General features: G+C 59.5%; 4 protein-coding genes across 4 annotated transcripts; all 4 read right to left on the bottom strand.

Moving 5' to 3' along the window:
• Nucleotides 1-1,800: 1,800 nt before the first annotated feature.
• LBRM_24_0290 (conserved hypothetical protein) lies at nucleotides 1,801-2,958 on the bottom strand (the record flags this gene model as incomplete). Its single annotated transcript, XM_001565245.1, has 1 exon — nucleotides 1,801-2,958. The coding sequence occupies one exon, from the start codon at nucleotides 2,956-2,958 to the stop codon at nucleotides 1,801-1,803; it is 1,158 nt and encodes a 385-aa protein (XP_001565295.1).
• A 4,115-nt stretch (nucleotides 2,959-7,073) lies between these two features.
• LBRM_24_0280 (dynein intermediate-chain-like protein) lies at nucleotides 7,074-9,134 on the bottom strand (the record flags this gene model as incomplete). Its single annotated transcript, XM_001565244.1, has 1 exon — nucleotides 7,074-9,134. The coding sequence occupies one exon, from the start codon at nucleotides 9,132-9,134 to the stop codon at nucleotides 7,074-7,076; it is 2,061 nt and encodes a 686-aa protein (XP_001565294.1).
• A 784-nt stretch (nucleotides 9,135-9,918) lies between these two features.
• Nucleotides 9,919-14,142, bottom strand: LBRM_24_0270 (putative protein phosphotase; the record flags this gene model as incomplete). The annotated part of the gene is made up of 1 exon (XM_001565243.2): nucleotides 9,919-14,142. The coding sequence occupies one exon, from the start codon at nucleotides 14,140-14,142 to the stop codon at nucleotides 9,919-9,921; it is 4,224 nt and encodes a 1,407-aa protein (XP_001565293.2).
• An 829-nt stretch (nucleotides 14,143-14,971) lies between these two features.
• LBRM_24_0260 (conserved hypothetical protein) lies at nucleotides 14,972-15,967 on the bottom strand (the record flags this gene model as incomplete). Its single annotated transcript, XM_001565242.1, has 1 exon — nucleotides 14,972-15,967. One exon carries the CDS (start codon nucleotides 15,965-15,967, stop codon nucleotides 14,972-14,974), a length of 996 nt encoding a protein of 331 aa, XP_001565292.1.
• Nucleotides 15,968-16,208: the final 241 nt, after the last annotated feature.

Genomic DNA, 16,208 nt, shown 5'->3' with positions numbered 1-16,208 from the left:
CCCACGTCGGTAAAGGAAAAGAGAAAGCTGTGACATTAAACCGATGCGCGAGCATTCGTGTGCGCGTGTGTATGGGTGCGTAGGTGAACACGAGGCGATCAGCACAATGACAAGATCAGAGGTGGAGCAGCGATAGAGAGCGGAAATCCAACGATGAGAGACCGCCGTCGAGAGCACAATGTGCGTGCAGTAGTCGTCCGCTGTAGATTCGCCAGCAGTTTATGGAAAGGCCAAGCCATAAAGATGATGGCGTCGCGGCGCCACTTGCCTCTCCTCGCCACTGTGCGTGTTGCCGGCCTGCAGAGGCCACAACCGCCGTGGTGCGAGGCTCCACGACTGAAGGGAGACGACCGCATCAAGCACATTGACAGGCATATACTCCATGAGGCGATTCGAGAATTCGCTGTACTGCGTCGGCGCGGGAGTCTTGAAAAAGACCATTGGCCTGCCGCCCTCTCTTTGTTTTAAGGGATGGCTGGTCTCACGTTTGTTCTTTCGTATTTTCTCCGCACGTCGCTCTCGTCTCTCCGTGGAGGGGAGAGAGAGACGTGCGGCAGACAACAACAGCGCACAGGCAAACGAGCAGAGAGGCACAACAATAACACCAACGCACGCCTGCACCTCTATTACACCTCCATTGTCTCATGGAGGGGGGGGGGAGAGGGGGAGAAGGAGACTCAGCATAGCGCAGGAAACAGGATGGGAAAGAGAGGAAGTGTCAGGGGGAGCAGCAACCTGCACACGCGGGGTCAAGCAGAGCGTCTACCGACCAGAGAGAGAACAAAAATGAAGAAGACAAAGACGTAGCGAATGCGCTGCGACACGAAGGCGTCGTAGTGGAGTGAGAAAAAGGGGGGAATTTTAAACTGCGCTGAGGGGGTGGGGGTGGGGGGGGGGGGGGGATGTCAGACAAAGGAGGACATGAGTTGGGGGGTGGGGGGTGTCGGGGAGGCGCTGGCTGGACGGTGGGGAGGATGCGTGCAAGAGAAATGCAAAGACACTCTCTGTCTCGATTCTTCTCGCTCGCTCTCTCTCTCTCTCTCGGTGTTCACCTCGAGTACCCTCGTCTCGACAGAATATCACACCACGATGACAGGCACGAACAAGCAGAAGAAAGAGAGCCATTTAGCACCCCTCTACCCTACACAGATGTACACAGGACAGTCCACTCGTTAAAGTGTGTAGGAGCAGAGCGAAGGCGCACGAGAACAACAAAGAAACGATGCGATCACAGCAGAAAAGGGTACCTTAGCGCGTGAATGAGCCTGTGAGGATACGATCTGCGGCTTCGTATCCGGTTGGGGTGGGGTGAACACATCACAGTTCTGTTTTGCGCGTCCCTTTCTCCAATGCGTGGGGTTGCAGAGCATGACAAAGAAGGGTGCCGGATAAGCGCATCGGTGGCGCCCAGACCCACACACGTGCACAACACCGGAGGACAGGGAAAGAGAGAGGCTTGAAGGCACGCCAGCACCTTCTCTGATCTAATGAAGCGCCGCAGAGCGGCACCAGAGTCACTCTCTTAAGCACATGCTAGTGAAGTGCGACAACAACGAAAAAGACAGCGGGGGCGGCGATGCTCGACTGACATCGTCCGCCCGTGACCTCCCGCTCATCATCTCTTGCGGAAGACTACCTCGCTTCTCCGTTTGCCGCGTGCACGTCTCCGCGAAGGTGGCCCTGCCATGGCTCACGCAACCACATCACTGTACGCCGTTCTTCTCCCGCTCCGTGCACACACGACCAAAGATGAGCGCAGATGTGTGCTCTCCTTCCACCCCTCTCCGCGCCTCTCGTCTTCTAGTAGACCCAATGCTGCATTATGGACGTGTTTGGTGGTGCTGTGTTCGCCCGCACAAAGCGTCCGACCGGCGGCCGCTTCAGCTCTGGCACCTCCGTCAGTGGTATGTACTTGAACAGCTCAGGCAGGTCGTAGTTCACCATATGGCACAACTGCCCCTCCGCTATGAGGCACCCCAGTCCCTCCGAGACCGACATCGAACGCTCGCGCATCATACGCAGCAGGGCATCCACCACGTAGTACACGTTCACAAGGGCCGCGTCGTCGCGACGACGCACGCCGTGGAAGTCCTCGACAAGCAGAGAGTTGCGGGGGTGCAGCTTGCAGCAGCCAACGGAATTGTCGACAATCAGAACGCGGTCCATGTTGCGGCCAAGCAGTCGCAAGTCCTTCGTGTGAATCGGCTGGGTGAACCAGATGTTGTTGCGGTAGATGGTGTCATCGAAGATGATGCCCGTCTTATGCAGCTGTTGCACCACCGGCGACGCCGTTTCCTTGGTCGACGCAGTCCATAGTACAATCTCCAGCTCCTTCATGTGGCGCAGGGCGTTCAGTACGTGGAGGCAGTACGGCCGGAGCACGGCAGATGAATGACGGGAGTCACGGTTACTGACAAGGGTCTCGTCGAGGTCCAACACGAGCGTGAGCAGTCGCTTTTCATCCTGGGCCTCCGTCAGCAGCGTGTTCGGAAACAGCGGCTTTGCAAAGTTCACCACAACTTCGGCATTGGGGTCGACAGGGTGGCGCGCTGTGATGACAGATGAAGACCGAGGACTCACTGTTGTCGCGTCCTTCCACTTGAGTAGCGCCCTGCGCTTGCTACTGGTTCTCGCTGCGTAGAGCGAGGAGGTGCGAGTCCTCACGGTTGCAGCTGGGCTGTCTGTAAGGCCATCATCCACACCAGACGCGGCTTCGAGGCGTCCACCGCCGGAGCTGACGACAGCAACCTGGCGCAGCCGTCCCTCCCCCTTCACTGTTGGGGTGGCATCGATGACGTTGTCAAGCTCGCCCACGGTAGAAACGTCGCGCGGAGATGAAAGTGCTCGCAGGCGGTCATTCCACACACGTGTGATCGTCGACAGAGGCGACGGCGACGATGCGAGGGGCAGTCCATCCGGGGAGCAGCTGCCGGCACGACTGCGGAGAGACGCTGCCATTGATACGGAATGTAGCGCACCTGGGGAACGGTGGTGGTAGCCGAAGAGAAGTCAAGACGGTGAAGGGGGAGGACAGATGGAGGGGGGAGGCGATGAGCAGCCTTGGAAGCACGCCAAGAGCGCGAATCAACTGAGGGCGTGGGGTGTCGTGCAAAAGAGAAATGGAAAGGAGAAGGGGGGGAGGGGGCGGGGCAGACGCGATCGTGAGGAGGTGAAACGAGGGAAGGCGCCGAGGACGAAAGAAAAAATGGACAAAAAGCGCCAACAGGCAGAGGAAAGGCGCACGGCTGGCGATAACGGCAGCAACACAGACAACAACAACGGAAGGAACGAGTGGGCAGTGGGGGAGGGAGGGGAGAAAGGGGTAGGGCGAACACAAGGCCAGAGGAGTAGATCAGATGTGCGCCGTCGACACACACACACACAAGTTAGAGAAGAATACAACGCAAAATAGGAACAACGAAGGAAAGAAAGAGCGTACTAGGACGAGGGAGATGCGCTGCGCTGTGTTGCTCTCGTGTGCCGTGATGGCTCTCTCTGTTTGGGGGACCACGAGGAGGAGAAAGAAGGGAAGGGGGGGGGGGTCCGATTGGGCAGGGCACGGCGCGAGCAGAGTCTATCGAGTGAACGCAATGGGCGTGCGTCTGAGCAAAGATGTCTTCAAGTGATGGATGAGCCAACAACAAACCAACCAGGCGATCGAATAGACGCCGTGTGCGTGTGTGGGTGTGTAGGGGGGAGGGGGAGGGGAGAGGGACGGAGAGTGCCTGTGGTGCTGCTTCACTGTCACACACACACACTCTCGTATTCGGTGTGTTTCCACTCTAAAAATCTATCGCCACGTACCCGTGTACGTGTGCGGAGGTGGGTGACCTTGGCCAACGCACAACAGGCGGAGGCGGAGACTGCCCTACACGTGCGGGGAGAAGAGGAGGAAGAGGGGAGAGAGTGGAGAGGATGTGCAGACTGGTAAAAAGAGAGTGTCTAGCGCAAACCGTCTAAGAGAGAAAAACTGAACACGAGCGCGCGACACCGAACGAGGAAAAATCAAAATGCAAAAGAGAAGGCAGTCTAAAGCGCGAGCGCGCACAGGCACAACACAATGCACGAGGGGTCGGATGAATTCGCAGAAAAAATGCCTGCTGGGGTCTGGGGTTAAGAAAGGTAAAGGGGGACGCAATCAAGGGGCGGCGCTGCAATCTGAGAGGTGACGAGTGAGTTTTTGATGCCGATGCGTCCGGTAAGCACGAAGCCGTGGCAACAAATAAATAGCCGGGTTTATACGAAGAGCTGGTGCTCTCTGCGGTAGCACGTGTGTGGTTGGGGAGGGGGTCTCGTGATGGAGCGTGGGGCTGTCGCGCCAGTCCTCCTTCAAATTCACACGTTGTAATTGTGGATCAGGAACAGATGGAGGCGGAGGAGGTGCAGCTAACTGACGTGCCAGAGGTGGAGGAGAACACACTAAGTAGGGGTGAAAGAGGGAGAGCGAGATGAACGCCGGAAACCTACAAGTGGAGGAGGCGGGAAAGGCGAGTGCGTGTTAGGAGAGAAAAGCGCGGAGTCGCAGCTGCTGCCACTCCAATGATGGGGTCGATGTCAAGAGGTGGCGACGTCAACGCAACAACAACAACAACAGAAAAAATGTGCGTGTGTGTGCAACAACAGCGGTAATACACCAAACAGGCGTTTGGGCGTGTCGGCCGAGAATTGGGCGCACAAAAGTGCCGCGAAGGAAAAGAAAGCTGCCAAGGGGCAACGCGTGAATCTATGGGTGGCGCTGCGCCGCCGTCAACGCGCGCACACACGCAAACAAGCAAAGAGAATATGGATGAACGGGGTTGACCGTTGTGTGGGGGTGTACGTGTGTGTCTGACTATGTCTATATCTCTGTGAAGAGGGTGCTGTTCAAATGAGGAGGTGAAGGGTAGGGCGGGTGACCGAACACCACGACCGCCTGACCTCGTTTTGTGTGTGTTCGCTTCCCCTATCTCTCTCGCTGCGTCTGTCGTGCGCTTGCAGGGGGTTGGGTGTGCAAAGCGTAGAGAGCTCCAGCGGAGGAGGTGAGTGGGGGGGGGGGGGGACGACGCAAGTGCGTGCGTATATCTCTGCCGTCTCTGTGAATTCTGTGCGTGTGTGTGTGTGTGGGGGGGGGGTATCTGATGCGACTATATGCCGGTTCTCTCTCCTATTCCCTCGAGCGTCTTTGAAATGCGGGGGCGAGGGGGGAGCGCAGGTCTTTCCGGCTTCCGCTATCACTGGCTCTTGTTGGGTGGCGTGTGAATGAAGGGGGATGGGGGTGCCGGGATAGCAGAGGGCTGAGAGAAAAAGTGCACGCACGCACACAGCCGAAGGAGAGGGAGAAGAGAACAGGGGGAGCCGGTGTGTGAGCAGCGCCTACAGAGAGTAGCTGCGACTGTTCGGAGAATGCCTCGTCACTTCCTTCTGTCTGCGCGTGTTGACCCGTCACCGTTTTCTCTTCAGAACCTCTTCTTAGAGCGCACAGGCGAGTGGGTAAAAGTGTTGCCGTCGTGGTTGAGCGGGTGCGTTAGGGGGAGAGTCGCCGCCGTCAGAGAGAGGGGCTCGGCAACAAAGCGGGCGTCACGTTGTTTGGTGAATGCGCAAATACAAGTCGAAAGGCACAGGCGAAGGGGAGACGGGGAAGCGAAGAGAGCGAAAAGGCCATGGAGTCGTGGAGAGGGACTAAGACACACACACTTCTTCACCTTCTACAATGAAGAAGGAGGAGGGAAGCACGCGCTCCGGAGTCTGTTCCGCACTCTCGGCCTTGATGGGAGAGCTTGCGAGTCGACGTCAGCCGCGAGGTACGGGCGCGCATTGCAGATGCACCATCGCTTGTCCGACAAAATAGAAGGCTGCAGCGCAGTGCCACAGCAGGCAAGGAGCGTAAGATACCCCTCTCCCTAATGCACACAATGTGCAAGACTGGCGGGGTCTGGCTGTGCCAACAGTGGCCTCCTCCTGTACTGCGTAGTCGTGCGCACAAGAGTGTCCCTCTCACCGGACCACATTCCCGCTGTCTCTCGACGGAGGAAAAGGAGGAGAGGGCAAGGGGGGGTGATTGATAGGGCACGTGCCTGGGACCGCTGTCCCACCCAGCTGTTATTCACTTTGTTTGGGTGCATTCAAAACGTCGGCGGTGACGTAGGGGAGGAGGACTGCCCGCCTCTGCAGTCAAAACCCAGCACGCACAGACACACACACACACACACACACTCAGGGACACGCTATACATCGTGCGTAGGTACATACGGGAAGGTAAAAAGCATTGGAAAACATAAGGGAGGACGTCGAGGCGTGTCGGCGGGAGGGGGCAGGGGAGCAGCTTCGGTGGAGAAGGGGGAGAGAGAGGAAGAGAGGGCTGTTCGGAGGTGGAACGACCAGATGACTGGCCTTGTGCTTCTCTCCTATTCCTCTACCTTCCCGCCTCGTCTCCTCAATTCACGTCGTTACACCGCCACGGCCATCAGTCATGTATTTATGCGGCTACCACGTCCCCTCCTCTCTTCTACAGCGGGATGCGGGAATCCGCCCTATCAGGAACTTCCCCCGTTCCTCTCTCATCCACCTGTCCTCTCCCTTCTCTCTCTCTATGTGTGTCTGTGTGTGTGGAGGGGGTATCGTCTGGCGCGCCCTTCAAAACGCCAGCTCATGCACAACCCACATTGGGGGAGGAGAGCGAGAAGAAGCAAACACCAACACAGCAGCCGACACACAGGACGACATCTCTACACCCACCTATTACATAACCAAAGGGCTACGGGCACAGCAGGGGAGAGGGGGGGAGGGCGAGAGAGGAGGAGGAGGGGGGATTGAAGGAACAGCGGCAGCGTCCGAGAGCCACGGGGAAAAAAGCTCCCCTCCCCCTCCTCCCTATAAAAACTGAGAACAAAAACGACCACCCCCGTAGCCAACACAGAGGCGGCGCTTGGCGTCGAACACCGGCACACACACACACGCAGGCATACATGCGCATGTGCTCGCCAGCTAATGACCGCAGCAAGGGCCTCACAAGAAGAGCAACGAACAACACAACGGCGCGGCTGCAGGGTTGTGTGAAGAAGAGGAGGAAGCCCGCAGCCCGCCTTAGGTCCGCTCTACATGCCCAGTAGCGCGCGGTCCTTCATGGTGACCTCTACCAGGCGATTCAATTTCTCTACCTCCAACTTTTTTATGTGCGCCGCATCCGTCGGCTCACCTTTGCCAGGCTTCGACACCTTGCGCAGGTTAGGGGACAACTTGAGTGTCAGAACGGTGCCACGAGTGTCACCTACTAACAGCACCGGGTCCACCTCACTGAAGACGATGTGAGTCAGCTTCGCGTTCTTCACAACTGTCTGCGCACACAGAGGTTCAGTCTTGTTCTGTGCTACGTCAAAGACCCACACCTTCCCACCCGCGGTGACGGCAGCAAACACGGTGGAGCTGTACGGTGCCCAGGCAACATCGCCGACGGCGTCGCCGAGGTCAAACACAGCCAACGGTGACGGAGAGCCCTTCATCCAGAGCTTGACCGTCCAGTCTGCCGAGCAGGTGAGAAATATGTCCGGGTGGAATGGGCTCCAGAGCGTCGTGTACACGGCCATGCTGTGCCCTTCATAGCGCTCGACACACTGCCCATTGTGGTGGACAGTGCACAAGAGCAAGTTTCCCTCCTGCGTGCCGACGACTGCCTTGTCGTGGGTGGGTGAGTAGTCGAACGACATGCCGCCGAGCTCACTCAGTAGCATCTGCTCTGGGTCCGCGGTGCAGATGCCAGTGCTAAGTTTCAACACATCGCGGGACGTTAGTTCCTTCTTGCTCAGCACCCAGTTTGCCACGCGGCCATCGGTGCTGATGGAGTAGAAGGAGAGCTCTAACGTGCTCTCCATCCACATGATCTGCCACACAGGGTCCATGTGCTTACCGGTACGCACGTTAGCGCGGTAGAGCGGGCGACCGTAGCGTGTGCCCTCCGGGTCGTGGGAGCTCACCCGCATATCGAATACGCACACGCTGCCGTCGTAGAGGCCGCAGGCGAGCAGCGAGTGTTCGCGTGGGTGGAAGGCGAGACAGAGCACACCGCAATCTAAGTGAAAGGAGAACTCCGGGTGCGCCGGAATAGGAGCCCCAGAGCCGGTGGGTACCGCGTTCTTGAGCGTGAAGCAGTGAATCGTGCCCTTGCACGGCTTCAGAAAGTCGTAGCTGCCATAGCCAACTGCGAAGAGATCCGCGTAGCGTCCGTTGAGGGCGATGGCGGTGACGGCCTTCTTGCGTGTCTTCTCAGTGAAGAATTGCCACAGCGGTAGCAGCGTACCGTCCTCCTTGTAGAGGTCGCTCTGGTCTTCCCAGTACTTGAAGTCGTCAATGATGTCGTGACAGTCGTTCTGGTTCACCATGCGTTCCATCACCTGCAGTGCACTGTGAAATGCAGGCGACGCCATTAGCTCCGTCACGCCCTTCGGAGCGATGTCCGCCACATCGCGTATGGATGCGGCGGCCGTGGCGGAGGTCACTGCGCTCTCTTCCTCCTTGCCAGCCCGCGCAGCTTGGGCAGCACGCCGCTGCGCCGCCGCGGCCTTCTCGGCCTGGATGCGGTCCTCCTCATAGGCGTCGTAGATGGCCCACGCCGTGGCCAGGCCTCGAAAGCATGCCGACGGCGGCGGGTCCGTCATTACGGCGCGTTCCTTCATCGGCTGGTTCACTGTCTGGCTGCCGCGTTCGCTATAGTTGAACTGGTTCTTGAGTATGCGCGTGGACACGCCTTCATCCACCAAGTCCGGGTTAGTCTCCGCTGCGGCGGCCACCTCCACCTCTCGGATACGGCGATTACGGTCCTCCTCTTGCTGCACAGCCTCAGGCGAGTCCTTCGCGATGGCGTTACCATCCATGGCGAAGAGGGTTGACACCTGCCGCGTACTGGGGAAGGGCTTGTACACGCGTGCATCCTTCTTGTAATCGTAGTACACCGGCACGGACATCACATGCGGGTCGGCAGCTTTCAGGATGCGCTCCACGATTACCTCGGCAGCGGACTTATTGGTTTCCCGCCCCGGCACCGCGGCAATCACGTCTGCTGGGCCACCGTTGCTCTGCTTGCGAGCGCCATTGCCGGCAGCTGCGCTATGCAAGACGCGGTGCTTGTGGACGGAAGTCCGAGGGCTTGCGAGGGCGCTCATCTTGCTGAGTCGTTGTCGATTTAGCGATGAAGAGGGAGTGGGATTGAAAGCAGAAAAATGATACTCAGGCGAAAGGGACCCGTCCCAACGGGGTTTGGAGGAGATGAGCGAGGAAGAGGGTTTGGCGCGGATGTTGTGCGTGCGTGTACGTCTGCAGGGTTTGGTGATATCGACAGCCCTTTAACAGTGTTGAGAGGCGTTCGCAGGGATAGTGAGAATAAACGCCTTGCCTGCTTGAAGCTCCTTCCCTCCTTGTCGGCTCTTCGGTTCTTCTTCACTGGCAAGGGACGGAGGTAGAAGGAGGAGGAAAGTGAGGGATGCAGTCGTGGTGTGACGTAGTCCGCCTGCGCTCTCATAGCGAAGCGGAGGAAGAGAGGGGAAAGGAGCTCATTGTTGTGACTGACAGACCCATCTGGTACGCTGTCCTTGGTCGAGTCGAGACTGCGCAGCGGTCCCTCTGTTGCTCCTCTCTTTTGCGCTGGGGGGGGGGGGTTTCGGCACGGGTGCTGAGGAAAAGGATGGGGGAGGGGAGGGGAGGGTGTGTGTGTGTAGAGCACCACAGTCCTGAGCAGATTCCAGCGGAGACTCGACTGTCAGCACGAGCGCAGAAGCGTCGACGTAGACGCTCACAATGACGTGAGGGAGGCATAGCAGTGGATAACACAGATGTGGACAAGTCTGAAAAGAGCAGAAAAACAAGCAGACAAGGGAGAAGACAGGCAGGAGGCGAACAGAGAAGAGATTCGCTTGCTGCGTCGGCACGCACCCGCTATAGCCTTCGCAGCTATGTGCCATCCGCGCTTTGTTGTTGCTTGTAGGCCTTGTACGCCGAGAGCACACTCCACTGATCGCCTGGTCCGACGATGTGGTGGTCGCGCATCGCATCGCACACAAACTGCTGAAAGTCAGCCCGCGTCGCCTCGGCCTCTTGAACGCCGGGGAGACTGCTCAGTGACTGCTGGCCGAGTGAATCGGCAAGCTCCTGAGGCCCCCACGTGGCAAGACGCAGCATCTGAGACTCTATCACGCACGCCGCTGCCTGCAACGCCATCTTGCACCTTCTCCGACACGTATTGAGTGTCAGCAGACGGCCTTCTTCGGACAGCTCAGCTCCATACAACTCCGTTGGGTCCTCCGGTGCTCCGCGAATCAACAGGGAAAAGCGAAAACGGAGGAAAAAATGAATGAGAGCACGAGAGCCGAAGGTGCGGCAGCAGCGATGCGCGCGGCCAGCAGGGCAGCAGCAGCAGCCCTCTACTCGACGGGGTCGCCACCACAGCACCGCTGGTGCGTCCCTACGATCGCCGATCAGCTCTTCCTCAGGCATGAGCAGTTTAGCGGCCGCCTCACGAGGTCGATTCCATAGGAGCTCGCGAACGAGCCGGAAGCGCCGCGTTACACCTCCGCCTTCCAACGCGATTGTGCGCTGGAGGGTGCGAAAGGCGTACTCACTCGTGTGCATGGCCGCAAGAAGGGCGTCAAAGTCGTCTTCGGACGGCTCATCTTCGTCCACCGAGGCGTGCGTGGAAGGCGACACTCTGTCGGCCTCGTGTCCCTGCGCGCTCCATACTCCAGAGTTGGTGCCGCACGCGCTGGCGAAAGAACACGCTACCGGAGAGTTTGATGCTGCTGCTGGCGGAGCGCTCACTTGAGTGGGCGCTCCGCCTAGTGAAATGTCGCCGTACGGCGACCGTGAAGGAGCAGAGGCGACCTCGTGAGACGTCCCAGTAGAGTCCTTCGTGGTGACACGACCGCCCTCCGCAACGCTCTGGAACTTGTCTGCTGCGGTGCATGTCCTGTTGCACACAGAGGCCGCTCGCGAGGGTTTTTGTAGGTCGTAAGGTGCAGCAGCGGTGATGGGTCTCGGGCTGGTGGTCCGAGAAGAGGGCGAAAGCGGCGCGGATGTGCGTGCCTCGGTGGTTTCGGGTGACAGCACAACTGCAGCGTTGATTTCATACCTGCTCTCAAGTGCCAGCCCCGTCACACCCAGGTGAGGGAGTGGTGTAGTGTCACACGGTGACGTCGACCAAGACGGAAGATCCGTGGTGGAGACCGCCGCAGCTCTTGTTGCTGCACATTCTGTGCTGGCTGTCGGGCATCCGTCGCTCTCGTCTACTGGGTCGCCGGAGAGCGGTTCCAGCGGCAGCAGCCCGGCCGAGGCGGCTCTTTTCTGCACCTCGGCATACCCCTCTGTACTAGTATCGGGTAATTTTGTCATAACGGGTGTCGGAGGGCAGTGATGCGGTGTGCTGGTGGAATGGAGCTCCGCTAGCCGCACGCCCTGCATGACGTTGACGCCCGCGCCTTCATACGCGTAGGCAGTCAGCCATTCCACAGAGGAGACGCCTGCTCCCGTGTGGGGCGAGAAGGGCAGCAGAGTGCTTGTATTCGACGCGGTCGGGGTGGGCGAGGCGGAGGTGCAGGTGTACAGGCTCTGCACTGGCGCTTTGTTGCCACGTTGGTGCCCCACGGCAATACCTTTACCCTCCTCGCCACCCGGCGACATCGACGCACGCAGCAGTGGGACACCGCCGTGCGTGGCAAATACCCGCTCATCAACCACCGCCGCTACAGGAAGCAGAGCAAACACGTCGTTCAGCTGCGTCCACAGGGCGATGCCCCTGCGAGAGCCAAAGCGCTGCCGGCACTTATAACGCAGGCAGCGCTTTCCCAGGAAGCGGTAGTTGCCGTTCACTGCAGGATCCTCGTGAGGGCCACGAAGGAGATGCACTTTGCTTGGCTGTAAATACGCCCAGCAGCACAGAAGCACGCAGACCTCCACGCTGTGCCAGCCAACGTCCACGTAGTTACCGAGAAGCAGCAGCGGCGTGTGCATCGTGGACCAGTGGGCAAAGTAGGCGACGCTGTCGAGCAGCACCAGCAGGTCCGCGAAGCTGCCTAATAAGTCACCGCCGCACAGCAGCGGTGACGACAGGCGCAAGACTGGACGACTTTCCCGCAGACGCGCTTTGACAGCCGTGAGCAAAGTGGAAAACCGCGAGAAGATAACCTGCACGTATGTCGGTGAGTCCACGTAGGAAAAGCGATCGGTATCCGCGTCGTACGAGCGTCGCATGGCACAGTGCAGAAAGGCCGCATCCTCGGCCGCCGACGTCGAGTCAGGGTGGCGCCGCAAGACATCGCGCAGAAACCCCTCCGTTCGCGGGGTCACGATCTCATCGGCGATGATCGGGTGCTGCCATGGCACACCAGCAAACCGGTCGAAGACGCCAACTGAAGCCTCACCACCGCTGCTCTTGGCGCTGTTGTAGCTGCTATCCGCGTTCTGCGTGTCGTTCAGCTGAGCCAGCGGCCTATAGCGATGCGTATTACCGAACGCTTCGACAATAAAGGGATTTACCGTCATGCGCGGGCACAGGTGCAGCCTCTCCCATATATGTGGACTCCGCCAAGCATTTCCTGCAGTGGCGAGGCCACTACTCAAGACGCTGGAGGGCTGGGTGGCCATCTCATCCCCTGAGAGTAACCGCGCGTGCGTTTCCGTTTCTCTGCCTCCGCCTTCCGCATCGATGGAGGTGCGCTCAGTGAACTGCAACGAGAACGCGCCACTGGAGTGATGTGATACACGAAGCGGGGCTACGCCGGGTCGTTGCAAGTGCGTCCTCAGTGGCCGTGGACGTTGCACAACCCCCCTTGCTGACGATGCCGGGGGACCAGCGTGGTCTCTGCGAAACGCCATCATCGCATCATCGAAGCCGACGCTGCCGCAGCTGAGCTGGTAGATGCCGTGTGATCGCAGTGGTGGTGCATCACTCTGCATGGCGTGTAGCACCTCCCAGTCTGGGGAGCGCACGTTGGTGACGGGGTCCAAGGTCCAGCAAGGCCTGGTGTGGAGCTGAGTGCGCGCTCGCGACTCGCACTCGAGCGCTCTGCACAGAGCCTTGACTCTGGGCCGCTCCAACTCAGCCGCCTCGCCGTAGAGGAATGGGGGTATGGCAGAATGCTCACAAGGGAGAGCCAGTGACGGTGAGCACGCCGCGGCCCCGGCCCGCTCTTCCTCCGAGTAGACGACCAGTAAAGCAGCGCCTGTGGCAGTACCTACTGCGTCCGAAGAGCAACGTGCCACCGTCGCAGTGCACTTTACGCAGAGGCCGGTTGATGCCTTCTCCGTCAGCGTTGCACTGATGGCGCATTTCTTCCTTGCCTGCCGAACAGCATTCACATCTTCAGCAACAGAGGTAGTCGTGACGGCGATCCTACGCGACGCGCCGGCAAGGGTGTGCCCGTGTGGTTCTGAGGCCCGTTGTCTTGCCAGAAGCGGGGATGCTGATGTTGCTTTGCACGGTGCCGAGTTCTGCTGCGCTCCCATCTTCGCTGGTGCAACACGCACCTTCAGTGCCTCTGGAGACGGTGAGGTGGCTGTGGCCGAGTCACGCACACACTCCTTGTCAAAGCACATCGGTAGCAGAGAGTAGTCTAGGCAGGGCGACGAACGCGAGGACCGCGGCGTGCAGGATGATGACATCTCCTGTCCATGCCGTCTCTCTGTCGCGATCTGCCCCTCTCGGCTGACCACCGCCGAATACACCGGTGTCGCCAACGGTGGTGGCGTGCAGGCTGCACGTGCTCCTGGGCTGAGGTTGTGTGGGGCCGGTACTGCCGCGTAGGAAGTCGGGTCGGCGCCGAAGGATATTCGTTGGGTTGCCTGCACCTCCACAGGAGAGCCGATGCGCAGGAGGCGCTGGCCATCGATGTACGCGCGGAGGCCGGAGTGCAGGACTGTCAGTTGCACCGTGTCTGCGTTCGGGTTGGCGAAGAGGCGTGCCGCACTCACCCAACTGCGATGGGCTGCTGCATCTCCCACTGTTACCTTGACCTCGCGACTGTCTCTATGCCACTGCACAACGGCACCGCCGCCGTGGCGCGGGACGGCAATCACTCGCCAGGGGCCGGTACTGCTATCCTGCGGGAGTAGCGGGACTTGTGACACGCTTGACGCCAGCGATGACGCGTACACGGATTCATGCGCACGTGGGTTACCTTTCATGAGTTGTGGCACCCATCTGGTGCTGGCGAACCACGCCGTGAGCGCTGGAGAGAGGGGTTATTAAAGTACGTGGACGAAGCGACTCGAGCAGCGAGCGAGCGAGAAAAGCGTGAGGCTCTGCGTCACGTCTGATCGCGCGGTACGTGTCTGAAAATAGCATCCGCGAGGGCGAGACGTGAGGAAGGGGGCGGGCAAGCGCAGCGAAGCGTGAGGAGGGGTGGGGGAGAACAAATACCAAAGCAGCGGAGAACGTGAGTGGGGCGTAGACGGCCCTCTGGAGCCAAATGGGTAGACGGAGAGAAACACACCCGCGGACGCATCGGCGGCTGTACCCGTCTTTGATCAGACGGCTTGGGTACGGGCAACAGCAACTCCTCCGCCCTCCTTCCCTGGCAATCAGTGTGTTGAGGCATCAGTCCTCCTTCCTGTTCTTCCCCCGCACTCATGGCGTGGACACGCGCACCGGTTGCGGTATGTGCGGCACGCGAGCTGGCGGAAGTTATGTATGATCACTGTGTTCTTGTTCCTGTGCCACAGACATACCCCAGACAAAGATTGAATAGAGAGACTGTGCAGGCGGGCATCACCGAGGGCCACAGCACGTTAGCGCATGACTGCGTGGACTCGGTCACCCACCTATCCATAGAGACAAACGGTCGCCCGATCTTCTTCCTCCAACACCTCCTCCCCCCCCTTGCTCTCCGATAGGAGGCCGTATCACAGCGCGCCATCACTCACATACAAGCACAGCAGACGTACACGAGCACGTCAGCTCTCTCCTAAACGGTCGATAATACGGCAAAGGAGAGAGAGCGAGCAGGCTGTGGCGCTACATCATAAATTGCGAAACACACGGCAAAATACTAAACCACACGGCGCTGTTCACCAGTCGCACAAATTGCTCCACCAGCGTCTGCTCCGCTTCGCTGAGGAATGTCATGATGCGATGCTGATGAGGGGCGCGAGACGGCTTGCAGTACAGGCTCAGCTCCTCCACCACGACACTTGCACCAAAGGGCCGGTGCGGATCGGAAAAGCACTCCATGGCGAGAAAACAACCGCTCTCCGCCGTACTCGACGCAAACGTTACCACAAACCACCCGGTTAGACACGGCGACATGAACAGCCGCGTGATGTCGTAGCCGCCGATCGGACCGACTGCCGGGGAGGCGGCGGCGGCGTGCTTTGGCAGTACTGCCCCCGCCAATGAGCCTGTGTTGAGGTCGTAGTACCGTGCATGTGGCGTCGATGCGGGTGTCTTCTGGGCCTCGCAGGAGCTGCGCTGGCGTCCAATCACGCGCAGGACATGTCGGGGATACAACTGCGTGCACAGGGCCTGCAGGCGCCACCCGTCGCCATTCCACTCCATCGGCCTCAAAATCAGCTGCAACATTGGCACGTACGAGTGAAGAACAATTTTGTGCGAGTGGCCGCGCAGCAGCTCAAATTCGTCATAGCTCGGCATGTCCCGCTCCAGATTGCCACGCCCGGCCGTCGCCGCCGTCGCGAGGTGCTCGTCCGTCAGGAACTTCCGCCACGCCGCATCTAGGCGCTCTTGCTGGGTACTGTCTAGCAGCTGATTCAGCAGAAGATGCTTGGCACCCAGAGCGAGTCGTGAGAGGTCACCCCCTGTATACCCCGACCAGGAGCTGGCCCACCTACCGCAGGTGCGTGATGCAGCACTCTTCCGCTGTGTAGCCCAGTCCATCAGCCCTCCCGAGCGTCTTGTGCAGGACAGCGGCGACGGCAAGGCGAACGGTGACACCGAAACGACTGATGAGCAGAAGGACCTCAACGTGCAGCCACCTGTCGGGCGGTGTTCCATGTACACCACAAGCGTCAGTTAATGGTGCGACAGACTTGAATGTCGCAACAGCGTTGGAGCCGTGCTACGGGATGCCCGGGGTGCCGGCCCCGTCGAGTCTCTCGGACTTCCTCTATCAGCGCACAGGAGCAAGCGGCGTGGATTTTTCGCTCTCGTTGGTGCGGTACGACCCGGCACAGCGCATGACGTCCGTGGAGGCGCTACGCCACCCCATCTGAATCCGAAGGGTAACGCGACGTCC

Source organism: Leishmania braziliensis, chromosome 24 (assembly GCF_000002845.2).
Source record: "Leishmania braziliensis MHOM/BR/75/M2904 complete genome, chromosome 24".
Lineage (NCBI taxonomy): Eukaryota > Euglenozoa > Kinetoplastea > Trypanosomatida > Trypanosomatidae > Leishmania > Leishmania braziliensis.
The sequence above is the reverse complement of the archived record's forward strand: the minus strand, read 5'-3'. Positions and strand labels throughout refer to the sequence as shown.